Consider the following 15,700-nt stretch of genomic DNA (forward strand, 5'->3'; position numbering starts at 1 on the left):
ATTCCCCTGTTGTTCTCTGCAAAGAGCTGGAAGCTCAGCCTGAAGAACCCTATTTGGATATTCCCTGTTGTTCTCTGCACTGAGCTGGAAGCTCAGATCAAGGTCTGCCATGCTAAGCCTGAAGCTAGATGCTTAGCTTCTCATGAACTCTGCTAACCAACAGTCTCCGGTCCCAGACTAGACTTCAGTGAAACATTCTCAGAACTTGTTTATTCTCTCATGTTCTGAACTTTTAATAAACATTTGGACTTTTTCCCTGCCTCCTCCGTGTGTGTTCTGCATAAGGGCTTGCTCCTTTGTACCAATCATGACACCCACAAGCAGTCGCCGGAGGCTGGTTCCCCACTAATTTAGAGAATTATAACAAATTGTCTCACCTGTAACTGGTGAATTTCTGGGCCCTTTGGGGGTTCCCCGCCTCCGACTGGTGTCTGCAGGTTGGTCCGGCGCCTGGGGCTTGCTCCTCCTGGCTGGCTCGCCAAAAATGTCCTGGAAACTGTCTTCTCAACGACTTAAAATTGGTGCTAAGTTTTATAACATTCAAAGTCCTTAAACGCTGTAGAATTGTTTCCAAACAATGATCAAAAAATAGGCAGATGCAGCTGCGTCCAGGTCCAACGTGGTTTTATTGCAAAATACAAAGCAACCACATGAGCTGATCACCGGTGAACAACTGACAAGATGTTGAAAATGCTTCTCTTTTATACACTTAGGGGGCTGGTGGGCTCCTCCCCCAAGCCCCTCCTTTCTTTACATCATTTTAAGTGTTTTTTCTTCGGTTAAGTCCAATTATTTTTATCCTACCGGGGGAAAGTCCCTTTCAGAACATATCTTTTTATATATTTAATAAAAAACCTTTGTTACAGGTCATGGTTACATTTCTTACAGGTCATGATAACATATATTGCCATTAAATCAAAAACACATCATAGTCTTAGTCATTAATGTTTCAGAACAAAGTTTTCATTCAGTGACTTATGATCATAACATTCACATCAAACTAGGTCAGAATAACTCTGGTGCTTAAAGTCCCAGTAAAACATCTCCTTGTCTGTACCCAGTACCGCTCAGTGTGTGTTGACGATGATAACTCAATTTATCACAATTAGTTTAGCTAAGCTGTGCAGTCCTGCACCACTCATTTTCTACATGTATGTTTTACAAACAGGCCTTACTTCTGCTTCCTGCAGCACCTAAGGCATTCAATGACCTTTGGCTCAGTTATCTGCATTTTCCTAACTTAGCCTTACCTTCGAAGTTGCACTCAGAATTTTTTCCCCTTAATTAAAAGCCTTATCTGCAAAGCTGTACTCGGATCTGCACTTGCAGGGTCTCTCACAAACCTTTTTAAAGTAAACATTTATTTAATACGCAAACATGTATCCAATATATTTTAATCATTGGTGCAAACTAATTTACTACAAACTCAAGGGAAAAACAATGAATGATTATTAGTTAAATGATTATAAGTGTAATTTGCTTACTCACCAGGGTTCTTGGTCTTTTAGGTTGGACTCCTGAATCGGCTCTTTGAAATCCAGTTGTATTCACCAATTATTATTATTACGAGTTATTATTCACTGACCAAATAAATCTGTCTCTGTTCATTCTTGTGCTACTGTTCGGCTATATTGCCACAATGGAGCCAAATCAGTTTGATGAACCATTTCAAACCATCCCCAGTCCCTTTTGCACAAAGAGAACAAAGAATGTCTGGAAACTACCGGCCAAAGAAACAGTCAGCTCAAGCATGGACCAATCAGCTCACAAGAAGGCTGAAACCCCACCAGGGAATACCCCTACGTCAATCAGGGTTTAAAACCCAGAGGGCGAGATCACTCTCCCTCTCCCCCCTGGGTTACCACACCTGTAAGGAGAGACCCGTTTCACATGAAATGCTAAAAGGAAGCTATTTGAATTAACTTTCATTTTCCTGCATTAAAAGTCACAGATCACAGTGTCCCATCGTGCATAGCACCCGCTGAACTGGGTGTGATGGGAATCTCTGAAGCTGAATGCAATGTGGATTTTCCCCCCTCTGTGAGGACCTCGCTACAGACATCACAGCCTATCTGCAGGAGGATGCTTCTGCTTTGATAGCCGTAAGTAAACCTTCCTCGACCTAAACGCAAATCAAGTCCCTCTGCTGTAGCATCAAACTGACTTAGAACTCTCCTCTCCCCCCGCTACCTTCCCGGACTGGAAGACGTCTCAAAGTAAAACCCATCCACTTTTCTATTTGATGCTTTAATGAGGTGCTGCGCTCGGGCGAGAGACAGGCAGATAGGAGAAACCTGGATTAATGCTAATTTTAATCTGTCTGGGTTATAAGAACTCTGGTTAATGGTTGAAATAAAGGTGCTGTGATAAGCTGCAAGTGATATTTCTGTTTTCTTTTCTTCCCATCCTGCTTTCCTTCTTTTCTGCTTTAAGGTAGTTTATAGAGAATTTGTTCACACCCCGGTCCAGGAACCATCCAGAGGTGAAAGGCATAAACCCTGGTAAGTAAGCAAATTAGAGCTACAATTATTCAACTAAAAACACTAAATTGATTTCACCTCCAATTTTGAATAAGTTAAATAATTAACTATAACTGCAGTTCTAGTTAGTAATGTATTCATTATCTGCAGGATATCATTTTGCACAACACTACTTAATATCTGAAAAACTCAGTTTTTCTCTTTCACCTATTCCCAAAAATTATAAGTTACATGATAAATATCATTACCTACTGAACAAAAAACGCTTAAGACTAACATTTCAATACGATCTAAACATCATAAAATTCAATTCAATTCAGTTTATTTACAAAGGGCCAAATTCACAACACATGTCATCACAAGGCACTTTACAGTTCAACCAGATCATACAGTCAAATTGAAATGTCAGCAGAGGCTCCCCATACAACAAAAAGTTGTAGTAGTCAAAATGAAAACAGCATTTAAAAAAGGAAATCAGGTTTTATTTCTTACTGCTTGAAATACTACAAAAAATTCAAATGGGAGTCGACAGCACAAAAAATGCGGAAGTGACACAAACTCACTTTAGTTCTATAATTTAAGTAAAAGTCAAAAGAAAACATGGGACTTCCTAAACAGATTAGGAAATTCATCAGAAGATTCATGAATGACATGACCATGAATGAAAGATTCATGAATGACAGGATGAAAAATAGGAGCAGTTAGAGGAGGAGCAGCGCTGGAAAAAACAGTTTTAGTGACTTTACAGAAATGAAACATAAAGGCTGAGAATAACATCAGAGCTTCAGTCCAGACTAGTTTCTCCGTCTCTGTCAGAGTTTCTTCTGCCTTCCTCATCAACCGACTCAAACAGCGGTGATTACAGCTGATAATATTCACTGTGTTTATACCAGCAGCATCAACAGCAAACTGAAAGATGCTAATCTGCAGAAAACTGGGAAAAATAATGATTGCTTTCAGAAATATACAGATTTCACTTTAATTCAACCGCTTTTGGAATTTACTTAATCCTATTTAGTTACTGTAACACATTTGTTTTACGTCTTACCCTGCTAACACAAAACAAAATCTTTGATTGAGATTATATTAAAATGGATGAGTGTAAAGCAGGGTGCTAGCTTCCTCAGAAGGCTGCAAAGTCTCTGGTTTGAATCCCAGACGGGCCTTTAACCCCAGAAAGCTGCTGGTTCTGTGAAGAGGCAGCCCACGGCTCCCTGAGGGACGGGTTAAAGGGGAACGATAAATCTCACTGATATGAACAAAGGCAAAGTGACAAATAAAACTTATTAATACATTTCACCACAACCATCAACTTTTTTAACTGTAATTTTGATCTCATCAGTGATAGATGTGTTGGTTCTGAGATTCTGGGCTGAACTGGACTCTGTTGGTTCTCTGGTAGCAGATGAACCACATAGTTGAATGTTTATTTTTACTCACCACAGATTCTGTGTTTAGAAACAGAAATTTACCTGCTGGTTTCATTTCACCAGGTGAGCTGGCCTATAGAGCCCCCTCCTGGATGAACCGAGAACTGCATGTTCACGCTGGATCCAATCAGCTGATTTTTATTGGTCTTTTTTTCACATATTAGAATAAAATGAAGCTGAGTCAGATCAGTTGTTTACACGAATAAAAAATAATCCAGTTTTATAGTGAGCTCAGTTCTGATGAGTTAAAGAGACAGGCCGTTTTGACCTTTACTAGAAGCACTGTCCTCTCTATTGTTTCATTGGTTGATCTCTAAAATAAGATTCTTTCTAGTCAAAACTACATTCCTACTAGTCAGAAATGTACATATAGATATCCTAAATTACATTTTTGCCAGCAATAATTACATTTCAGGATGGGAACAATATAATTGAACTATTAGGAATAAACTTTCAAATCTTTACAAGTTTTAAGTGGCCCTTTTGACATTTAATAGCTTGAATGAATATATATTTTAGATGTCTCAAATGCATTTCTTCGTAGTCCAAAAAAAATGCTTTAGTGCTATCTATAATAGAAACGTGACTAGTCAGCCTGCCTATTTTATGTTAAAACTGAGCAGCTAAAACTAAATATTTTTATTATTAAAATTTAGATATCTGGAATTCTAATTTAACTAGTCTTATATCAATAGTTGATATCTGTAATTGTATTTCTACTAGTAGAAATATATTTTAGATGTCAAAAATTGGATTTCTGGATAGCTAGAATATTATATTCATTTTTGATATCCGAAATAGTATTTATGACTAGCAGTAACTCTATTATTAAGATCTAAAATTAGAGTTCATCCTCATCAGAATTCATTTTTAGATAGATAGAATGTTTAGTTTAGATATCTGGAATTAAAAGCCCAATATACAGTAATGGGAAACGTGACATAATATGTACTTGTACATATCTGAAATGTATATTTTGACTAGAAAGAAAAGCATTCTAAACATCTGCATTATATATTCAGCCAAGCTAATAAATGTAAAAACAACCTGTCACACTGACTCGGTAGTCTAAATTGTCAATTTGCAGAAATGAAAGTGAAAGTTTGTCAGAATAAAGCCTGAGGCCAAAATTGTTGCTTTATTATTTGCAAATGTGTGTGCAGAGTTGTGTATCTGTATCTCAATTTGTGTGTGTGCAGTGGGAAAATGTGTAAACAAAGCTGTAAATGTGTGAGGAGATTTGTGTGTCCGTACAATAATCTGCAGATGTGCAAAACTACTTGTGTGTGTAATCCGGTTTGCAAATGTGTAAAAAATCCACAAATCTGCATTCAGTTTTACAAATATGTACTGAGATTTGTAAATATGTAAAAAATCCACAAATCTGTATTCAAATCTACAAATGTATCCTGAGATTTACAAATCTATATTCAGATTTACAAATCTGTAGTAAGGTTTGCAAAAGTGTAGATCAATCTGCAAGCACACACAGAGACACTTATGTTTGAAGTATTTTCACTTCAAGACCCAGAAATACAGAGAAATAGTTGGTTACAAGTCGAGCGGTTTCTTGTTTGGCTCTCTTTACACACGTGATTTTAGCTACACTTCTGCCATGTGAGATCCACAAATGTGTAAAAGGATTTGTATGTGTAATATCTAAATTTGCTGCCCTGAGTGCAGGCTCACAGGCTATGGCAGGCCATTTTGACATTTATTAGCTTGACTGGATATATATTTCAGATGTCTGAAATGCATTTCTTCCTAGTCAAAATGAACATTTCCGATATCTAAAATAACATTCCTCCTATCTAAAATATACATTCGAGATATCTGAAATGTAATTCTTACTAGTACAAATGACATCAAGTTTCTCATTCATGTGTATTGGGCTTTTACTTCCAGATATCTAAAATAACGTTCTTCCTATCTAAAATGAATTGTGACTAGGATGAATTCTAATTTCAGATCTCCATAATAGAGTTGCTGCTAGTCATAATTACTAATGTATAGGGCTTTTAATTCCAGATATCTAAACTAAACATTCTATCTATCTAAAAATGAATTCTGATGAGGATTAACTCTAATTTCAGATCTCCATAATAGAGTTACTGCTAGTCATAAATACTACTTCAGATATCTAAAATTAATAACATTACAGATATCTAGAAATACAATTCTTGACATCTAAAATATATTTCTGCTAGTACAAATTACAGATATCAACTATTGATATATGACTAATTAAATTAGAATTCCAGATATCTAAATTTTAAGGCCTTTCCAAAAATTTTGTTTTAGATACTTTCAAAAGAATAATGAGGCACCGTTTTAACATAAAATAGGCAGGCTGACTAGTCATATTTCTATTATAGATAGCACTAAAGCGTCCTACCTAGTGTTGGAATATATTGCCAAAATGGAGCTAAACCACTTGGATGAGCCATCTGAAACCATCCCGCTTCTCTTTTCCACAAAGAAGAACAAAGGATTCCTGGAAAATCACTGTACCAGCCCACGGTGGGGGGCGGTCACCTCAGACACAGACCAATCAGCTGATGCCTCAACAGTAAGTGCCCCACGTCACTCATGGTTTAAAACCCAGCGCGCGGACCTTATCTTTCTCTTTTCCGTGGGTGCCACTGCCCAGAAGGGGAGACATATTTCACGTGAAATACCAGAAGGAAGCTGACTGGAAGTAGCTTTCGTTTTTCCTGCGTCAAAAGTCACGGATCGCGGACCGAAGGCAACTCACAGTAAACCGATCTCCTTTCCCTTTTGATGCATTAATGAGGTGCTGCGCTCAGCGAGAGAGACAGGTAGATTCAGGGATTTGAATTAATGCTGATTTTTTATCTGTGCTGGTTATAAGAGTTTGGTTCATTTGGTTGAAGTAAATGTGCTGTGAAAGCTGCAAGTGATATTTCTGTCCCCTTTGCCTTCCGTTCCTATCATTTTTTGTTTCTACTTAAAGATAGCTACAGAGTTACTACATTCAACCGCGTGGGGCCACGTGGTTGGGGCCATTTTTACCAATCATCTGGATTTATTAATTTTATGTGATAAATTGCACTGTTATCATCATACCTGCTGCTATTCCAACGGACATTTGTGAATGTATTAATATCTGGCATATTTTGGACAATCTCAGAAACCAGTAAACATACTCTTAGGGTTTTATTCTTTTGTTTTCTATTTTGTTTTATTCTTTATTTTCGATTTCTTTAAACTACTCATTTAATCTACCTCGTGTTTATTTTTCTAGTAGCGCGTAGTGTTTGCATAGATGTTAGATTTTCTGTAATTCTGCATTATTAGAATAAAGACATCATTGGTTAACTTGTAGTGGTTCTGTTTTTCATATAGCGGAGGATTTATCACTCAGGTCAGATCCACCCCCTTTTGGTAATAGTGCGAATAAACAGAGATAAAAGGTTCTTTATTGATTATTAATAGCACTGCTGGCCACTTAACCTGGGTCACTAGATTGGTGGAACCGGTCCAGGCACCTTCCAGAGGTGAATCCGCAACCCCGGTAAGTAGATAATTTAAAGCTACAATTATCCAACTAAGAACACTAAATTGATTTTACCTTCAATTTTGAATAGGTTAAATAATTAGCTATAACTCCAGTTCTAGTTAATCATTTATTCATTATCTGCAGGACAATATTTTGCATAACACTAGTCACAATGACAACACACCTAATCAGAATTGTATTTTAGATATCACAATTTTTTTCAGTTGTTTTTTAAATGTCTGATTCAATCGTTTGTTTGTATTTTAGATATCTTTAAATATATTCCTTCTATCTAAAATGAACATTTCAGAAATCTGAAATGTAATTCTAACTAGGACAAATGACGTCCCTTTTCCCCATGTTTATTGGGCCGTTACTTTCCAAAATGAAGTTACTCCAATGTGAAATAAACATTCTGGATGACTAAAAATGCATTTCAAATCTCCATAGTCTGATTATTACTGGTCATGTACGTTTAACAAAGATTTAAGTCTATACACATTAGCTCTTTCAATGATTGGAAGATTTGTCATGAATCCGATTTCTAAGCTATCAGGGTCTACAAAGGTTGGAATGGCACTACCTAAGCTATAATCCAGGTGAGTTTGCAGTGATTGGAGAGTATCATTATCAGCGGATTTCAGAACATTTTCCACCAGTTCTACAGGGACCAAGTAAGAAGGGATTCTCCCTTCAGCTAGGCTGTTCACCGATTCACCAACTTCCTGAATGTGATGCTGCATTAAATCTCTGACAACCTGCATGTACATTAGATTGTTTTTTTTTAACCACTTCTATTAGTGTTTCCAGTGCATGCATGGTGTTATTTATCAGGGAAGAGTGTAAGTTGACAGTGACTGCTGTGCCGTGAAGTGTTTTTGTTTGGATCCTCAGTGGTTTCTGGCATTTCGGAGTCCAGTTCCTGTACATGTCTTTGAATAGTTTTCAAACTAACAACATTCGCCACTGAGAGACCTATGTAGAACAGTGATCCGACTGCAGCCATGGAGGCTATAAGCCCACCCAAGAATCTTTTCGGGCGTTTACTTCCACCGAGGTCCTCTCCGGTAACCATAAACTTTTCGAGTTGCTTAAGAACGTGGGCTGTGGTATGTTTGGCATGGTCTACTGTGTCATGGATCTGATCTCCTTGTTGTCGTCCTTCATCCACTTGAGGCAGCAGTTTAATGTGAGTCGGACAAATACCCTTTGTGTATGGAGTTTACACTGTGTGATGAGCAGTCTAGGTGTGTCTTGGAGGGCGATGCTGGTTGGAGGTCCTATCTCTATTACGCTGGATGGGTTGGCAACGGATGATCCCAGAAGAAAGCTGATTACCCAGAAGATCTCCATTTGCAATAGAGAGACCCGAATTATGACAGAATGTGTACAAGTTCTGTTTGGGCCCATTCCTCTTTAATTTGACAGGTTGCCAATTACATTTAAATCTGTGGGTTTCTAATGGTTTGAATCACTCACCTTTCAGTAAGTAAGGTTGGCTGGGTTTGATAGGTTGTGTGTGTATATATATATATATATATATATATATATATATATATATATATATATATATATATATATATATATATATATATATATATATATATATATATTTATATATTTATATATTTATATATATATATTTATATATATATATATATGTATATATATATATATATATATATTTATATATATATATATATTTATATATATATATTTATATATATTTATTTATATATATTTATTTATATATATATATATAGATGTGTATGCATGTATGTATATATGTGTGTATGTGTAAAACACTGTAAGACAACAACTCTTGCACACAAAATGGATAATGCAGTGTTGGAAAAACCTGGCAGAAGTGGTAAAAGTTGGTGCACAATTAAACCTGAGTTTTTTGGGTTTTTTTTTTTATACCTGTAGCTTTAAGTTTACCATTCTCCAATCATAAAACGTGTTTGTCCACAGCACAGAAAGCAACATTGAAGCGCCACAAAAAAAACTGGTCACTCCTTCTTTTCACCATTCAGCTGCTTTTTCGAAAGCAACCGCCAGGAGAAGACAAGGTGCCTTAGCTTGGGATTTTCAAACTGTGGTTGCAGTGACACACTTACGCAACCAGATGGCACAACAGAGCACTAAACAATTTGGATCTCAAAACACTGGGATCAGCTGAGTAGTTGTATTTACAAAAGCTACCACTAGAGGTAGACAAAATCTTGTTTAGTGGATCTCTGTCAATGTGACCTACACTCACCCAGTTTGATGTGACTTTAAGAAACAATGTAATGCAACAATCCACAATCTGATCTCATAGCTTTCAGAATAGCAGCAACCCAGGAAAAAAGCAACTGAAGTCCAAAATCACCAATTCTCTATTGGATTATAGGTCTGAGATTTAATTAACTGGCAGTTAAATCCACTCAAACCCGCTAGACTCAGTAGCTGCAACATCACTGCAACACACCTAGTCTATTTTCAGCAGGAGTAGCGTTTTTAATTATTTTAACCAAAAGCACTCTGGATGATTTACTTGCTATTGATACAATGAATGTTTCAGTCTCAGGCCCACCCAGGGTCACGCCAATATGTTGTGCAAAATGATATCCTACAGATAATGAATGGAGTTAATTATTTAACTTATTCAAAACCAGAGGTGAACTCAATTTAGTGTTCTTAGTTGAATAATTGCAGCTCTAATTTGCTTACTTACCAGGGTTCATTATTACCATGGTTCCTGGACCGGCTGTTAAAATCAGGTATCCACACCAATTTAGTGACCTAGGCTAGGTTATCAACAGAGCTATTAATTATCAATAAAGAACTATTTATCTCAGTTTATTCAAATTATTACCAAAAGAGGGGGGATCTGGCCTGAGTGATAAACCATTCGTATATGAATCACAAACAACTGCAAGTGAAACAATGACGTCTTTATTCTAATAATTCAGGATTACAGAAATCTAACATCTATGCAAACACTACACGCTATTAGAAAATAAACACGAGGTAGAATAAGTGACTATTTTGAAAGAAAAGGAATCAAACCGTAAGAGTCCACAGTGCAATTAAAACAACATAAATACATTCAGCTTACAATGATAAATGGTTAAACAATGCATTAACATTAGCAGCAGAAGTTTGTTCAGCAAAGTGGCATAAACAGGGCTGTGTGTTTGTGTGGGGGGTGTAAATGTGTGTGTGTGTGTGTGTGTGTGTGTTTGTATGTGTGAGACCCCCCTTCTCATATGATGAAAGGGAGAAGGAGGGGTGGGGGGCAGCTTGTATCAATGAGCCTTAACCATGTGACCACACACAGTTAAATGTGAGCAAATTCTCTATAAACTACCTTAAAGCCGAAAAAGAAGGAAATCAGGATAGGAAGAAAAGAAGACAGAAATATCACTTGCAGCTTTTCACAGCAAACTTTTTTCAACCACTAAACCAGAGTTCTTATAACCAGCACAGATGAAACATCAGCATTAATTCAAGTTTCTCCCTATCTACCTACTCGCCTGAGCGTAGCACCTCATTAAAGCATCAAATAGAAAAGTGGATGGCTTTTACTTTGAGACGTCTTCTCAAGGGGGGTGGGGGGGGAGAGAAGGGGGACAGGCAGTTTGGCCTCAGCTCTACCCGGGTCCGTCTCACGGGGGGATCCGTTCTCGGAAGAGTTTTAAGTCAGTTTGATGCTACAGCAGAGGGACTTGATGGGCTTTGCGGGTCAAGGAAGGTTTATTTATGGCTATCAAAGCAGAAGCGTCCTCCTGCAGATAGGCCAAGATGTCCGTAGGGAGGTCCTCACAAAGGGGGGAAATTCCACACAGCGTTCAGCTCCAGATTTCCCGTCCCACCCAGTTCAGCAGGCGCTATGCACGAAGGGACAATGCAATCCATGACTTTTGAAATAGGAAAGCAAAAGTATCATGCTGGGTCTAAGGAGCTCAACCCAAATGCAGAACACCACGGAGACAGAATAAGAGTTAACAACTGTTTATTGAAAGTAAACACAATAAAGTTATTTGCACTGATACTGGAACGGGTCTGGGACTGGAGTCCCAGGGCTCTCTGCAGAGAGGGACAGTTTGATTAGCCAAGTAGCAGAAGAGTCTTGACAGAGCTTGTAATTGATCTGTACCTGATGGTAGTTCAGACTGAGCATTGGAGAGAGGGAACCAGAAGGGTCCAGAGACTGAGGTTTCAGCAGAGGGTTTAGCAGCGGCAGGGCTTGACTTCAGACTTGAGAGGTTCAGACCTTGAGTTGATCTCCTAGTTCTCTCCTGAGAACTAGCTTGCAGATTAAGACTGTTGATCTTCAGGTTTGGCTTCACAGAGCAGGCAGGCAGGTAGGTCTTTGAATGTGAGCTCCTCCAGAGCTCCTGAGTCAATAAGGTCTTCCTAGGAAGGCAAAGAGGACAAAGGAAGGTTAGAATCAGATTGGCTTTCAGAGCAGTCAGAGATTCAGGCAACAGGTTTGGCTCAGGCTTGCTAACCATAACTGTTTAACACTCTGGCACTGAAGGGAAGTTCAGCCACTGCTTATAAAGCTTGTCTCCTGATGAGATGATCAGCCGCAGGTGTGCTGGTGGCTTCAGCTCAGGAGACCCAGGGACGCCCTCTGCTGGAGAAAGGTGGCAGATCTCCAGATCCCAACAAAAAGCTAATTCCAATTAGCTTTCTTTTAGCATTTCACATGAAACGAGTCTCTCCTTGCAGGCATTGAAACCCAGGGGAAAAGAGGTTGATTGATCTTGATTGATAGTCTGTGAGCCTGTGAGCCTTCGCTCAGGGCAGCAAATCCAGATATTACTCATACAAATCCTCTAAACATTTATGGATCTCACAGGGTAGTAGTGTAACAAAAATCACATGTGAAAAGAGAGACAACCGAGACCTAGTAACTACTCAACTAGTAACCAATGATTTGTCAGTATTTCTGGGTCTTGAAGTGAAAATACTTCAGACATAAGTGTCTCTGTGTAGCTTGCAGATTGATCTACACTTTTGAGAAAGCTTACTACAGATATGTACATCTGAATATAGATTTGTAAACCTCTGTACACATTTGTAGATTTATCAAACACACATACACACAAATCTCCTGACAAATTTACAGCTTAATTTAGACGTTTTCAAATCCCACTGCACACACACAAATTGAGATACAGATACACAACTCTCCACACACATTTGCAAATAATAAAGCAACAATTTTGGCCCCATACTGAGGCTTTATTCTGACAAGCTTTTCTCTTTATCCTCAAGACAAAGTAAGTTAATCTTTTTCTTCCCAACAACAGACTCTGATTCTGGTGAGTGAAGGAGAAAACAGTTTAAATGAGTTTCTACTAACAGCTTTAAGGACATACAGGAAGCTGGAGACATTTCTTCACGAATACATCTGTAGTAAATTGGAAGAAATGAAACATTACAAACTGGAACATTTAATAACTTGAAATAAAGTGTTTAAACTGTTTATTCTGTCCTCAGAGTTCAGACATGTCTTCTAGCAGCAACCTGCGGTCTGAGGATCAGTTCCTGTGCGCCATCTGTCAGGATGTCTTCACTGATCCAGTCAGCACACCATGTGGACACAACTTCTGCAAAGCCTGCATCACTCAGCACTGGGATGGAAATGTTCTCTACAATTGTCCTCTGTGCAAAGAACTTTTCACCTCTAGACCTCAGCTGAAGGTCAACACCTTCATCAAAGAGATGGTTTCTCAGTTCAGGTGTGAAGCTCAGCAGGAAGCCAGCAGCAGCAGCAGCTCAGAGCAACAAGCTGCCAAACCAGGAGAAGTTCCCTGTGACGTCTGCACTGGAACCAAACTGAAGGCCCTGAAGTCCTGCCTGGTGTGTCTCCTCTCCTACTGTCAGACTCACCTGGAGCCTCATCTGACAGCTCCACGTCTGAAGAAACATCAGCTGATGGAGCCTGTGGAGAACCTGGAGGACAGGATGTGTCTGCAGCACGATAAACCTCTGGAGCTGTTCTGTAGGACCGACCAGACATGTGTCTGTTTGCTATGTCCTGTTTTGGACCATAAGAACCACAAGGTTGTTCCTCTGAGAGAAGAAACTGAAGGAAAGAAGGCAGAGCTGAGGAAGACAGAGGATGAAGTTCAGAAGATGATCCAGAACAGACGAGTGAAGATTCAGGAGATCAAAGAGTCGGTGAAGATCAGTAAAGATGCTGCAGACAGAGAGAAAGCAGAAGGTGTTGAGGTCTTCACTGCTCTGAAGGTGTCTGCTGAGAGAGGCCTGAAGGAGCTCATCAAGGAGATCGAAGACAAACAGAAAACTGCAGAGAAACAGGCTGAAGACTTCATCAAAGATCTGGAACAGGAAATCTCTGAGCTGATGAAGAGGAGCTCTGAGGTGAAGCAGCTCTCCCAGTCTGAAGACCACCTCCACCTCCTCCAAAGCTTCTCCTCCCTGAAAGCTGCTCTACCCACCAAGAACTGGACAGAGGTCAGAGTCCGTCCACCATCATATGAGGGAACTGTGGTGAGAGCTTTGGCTCAGCTGGTGGAGGAGATGAGGGAGATGTTGATGGAGGCTGAGATGAAGATGTTCCAGCAGTCTGCAGTGGATGTGACTCTGGATCCTGATACAGCTCATCCTAAACTCATCATGTCTGATGATGGAAAACAGGTGAAACATGTAGATGTTAAGAAGAAACTACCAGACAATCCAGAGAGATTTTCAAAGTGTGTTTGTGTTTTAGGACGTCAGAGTTTCTCTTCAGGCAGCTTTTACTTTGAGGTTCAGGTTAAAGGAAAGACTAACTGGGATTTAGGAGTGGTCAGAGAGTCCATCAACAGGAAGGGAGAGATCACAACTAGTCCTCAGAATGGTTACTGGACTATTTGGTTGAGGAATAGCAATGAGTTCCATGCTTATGCTGATCCTCCAGTCTATCTCCATTCTGGTCCTGAGAAGGTGGGGGTGTTTGTGGATTATGAGGAGGGTCTGGTCTCCTTCTATGATGTAGATGCTGCAGCTCTGATCCACTCCTTTACTGGCTGCTGCTTCACTGAGAAACTCTACCCATTCTTTAGTCCCTGTGTTAATGATGGGGGTAAAAACTCTGCTCCTCTGATCATCTGTCCTGTTAATCAGGCTGATGGTTGATCTGATGAAGCTCCATGAAGAATAAATCTGTTGGTGAAGAACCTCCAACCTGGGTGACTCTGTAGTAAAATCCTAATGTGTCTGATTCCTCTCTGCTATTCATGCATCATCTCAAAGCTCAGCTCCAGACCCTCAGATCTTCCATCCATCCATCACTTCCTTCATGCTTCATTTATTTCAGGTGTTTCTGATCAGAGACATTAAACAAAGTCAGATTCAGGAAGTAGCAGCAGCTTCCTGTCCACAGCTCCTCTAGTTTACAGGCCCAGTCTGTGGTTTGGCTTTAAAACTGAAAACTAGAAACAAACAGTTTAAAACTAAGAGAAAAAGACTGAAGGAAAAACCCAGATAAATAATGGCAGCAGATAAACGGCAAAGGCTGCAACATGATGTGGTAAAGAGGCCCAGCTATGATATTCAAACTGGGACCATTAAAAGTGGGCTTTGGTTCCAGGTTCTTGAGCAGAACCATGGTTCTCCTGCATCATTTTATTGTTTTCTCCTCTTTACTGGAGCTGAACTTAACTGTTGGTCAGATCATTGACCAGAAGGGAATAAAAGGAGACTCATCTGGGATTGATTGATTGTTTTCCTCTTGATGTTTTTATGTTTCAGTTTAATGGTTAGATTTTATTGAAGTTGGTGTTTGATTTGTTTTCATTTGATGCTCAGATTAAAACTGTTTAACTGGAGAAACTGTAAAACCTAATAATGGCGTCTATGTTTGGTTGGGAACGATTAAAAACATTCAGAAAACTCTGTTCTGTTCTCCTTTCTTTTTGCTTAGAAGAAAACTGGTCATGAAGCTGCATCATGGTCTGAAAAATGGACCAACTGGATGTAAAAAGACCTCATTGATCTGGAAAAACTGCAGGAGATGTTTTTATGAAACATGTTTTATCTTTAAGTTGGGTTAAAGTTCAGCATCTCGTCTCTCCATGGATCAAAATGAGCCTTTCCTCTTCTCTGACACATATCTGCATTTCACTGATTTCTACAGAAGGAATAATTTCCTGAACCTCCTGAATTGGACCTCATCTCTCCCAAAGAACAGCTCCAATCAGGCCCTAAATGTTCCCACACACTTTGCAGAGGTCTGCACATTTTTACCAAGAGTGTAAAATCTATCA

At 39.1% G+C, this 15,700-nt stretch overlaps 1 protein-coding gene across 2 annotated transcripts; it reads left to right on the forward strand.

Moving 5' to 3' along the window:
- The first annotated feature begins 3,209 nt into the window (after window positions 1-3,209).
- On the forward strand, window positions 3,210-14,887 carry LOC119780350 (E3 ubiquitin-protein ligase TRIM21-like). 2 transcript variants are annotated; one of them, XM_038280368.1, is made up of 2 exons: window positions 3,210-3,335; window positions 12,927-14,887. In XM_038280368.1, exon 2 carries the CDS (start codon window positions 12,936-12,938, stop codon window positions 14,568-14,570), a length of 1,635 nt encoding a protein of 544 aa, XP_038136296.1. In that variant the 5' UTR covers window positions 3,210-3,335; window positions 12,927-12,935; the 3' UTR covers window positions 14,571-14,887. The 2 variants fall into 2 exon arrangements, with proteins under 2 accessions (XP_038136296.1, XP_038136297.1); XM_038280369.1 differs by lacking the exon at window positions 3,210-3,335 and adding an exon at window positions 12,720-12,748.
- The last annotated feature ends 813 nt before the right edge of the window (window positions 14,888-15,700 follow it).

This window comes from Cyprinodon tularosa, unplaced genomic scaffold, assembly GCF_016077235.1.
Source record: "Cyprinodon tularosa strain WSP-4 unplaced genomic scaffold, ASM1607723v1 ctg1598, whole genome shotgun sequence".
Taxonomy (NCBI): domain Eukaryota; kingdom Metazoa; phylum Chordata; class Actinopteri; order Cyprinodontiformes; family Cyprinodontidae; genus Cyprinodon; species Cyprinodon tularosa.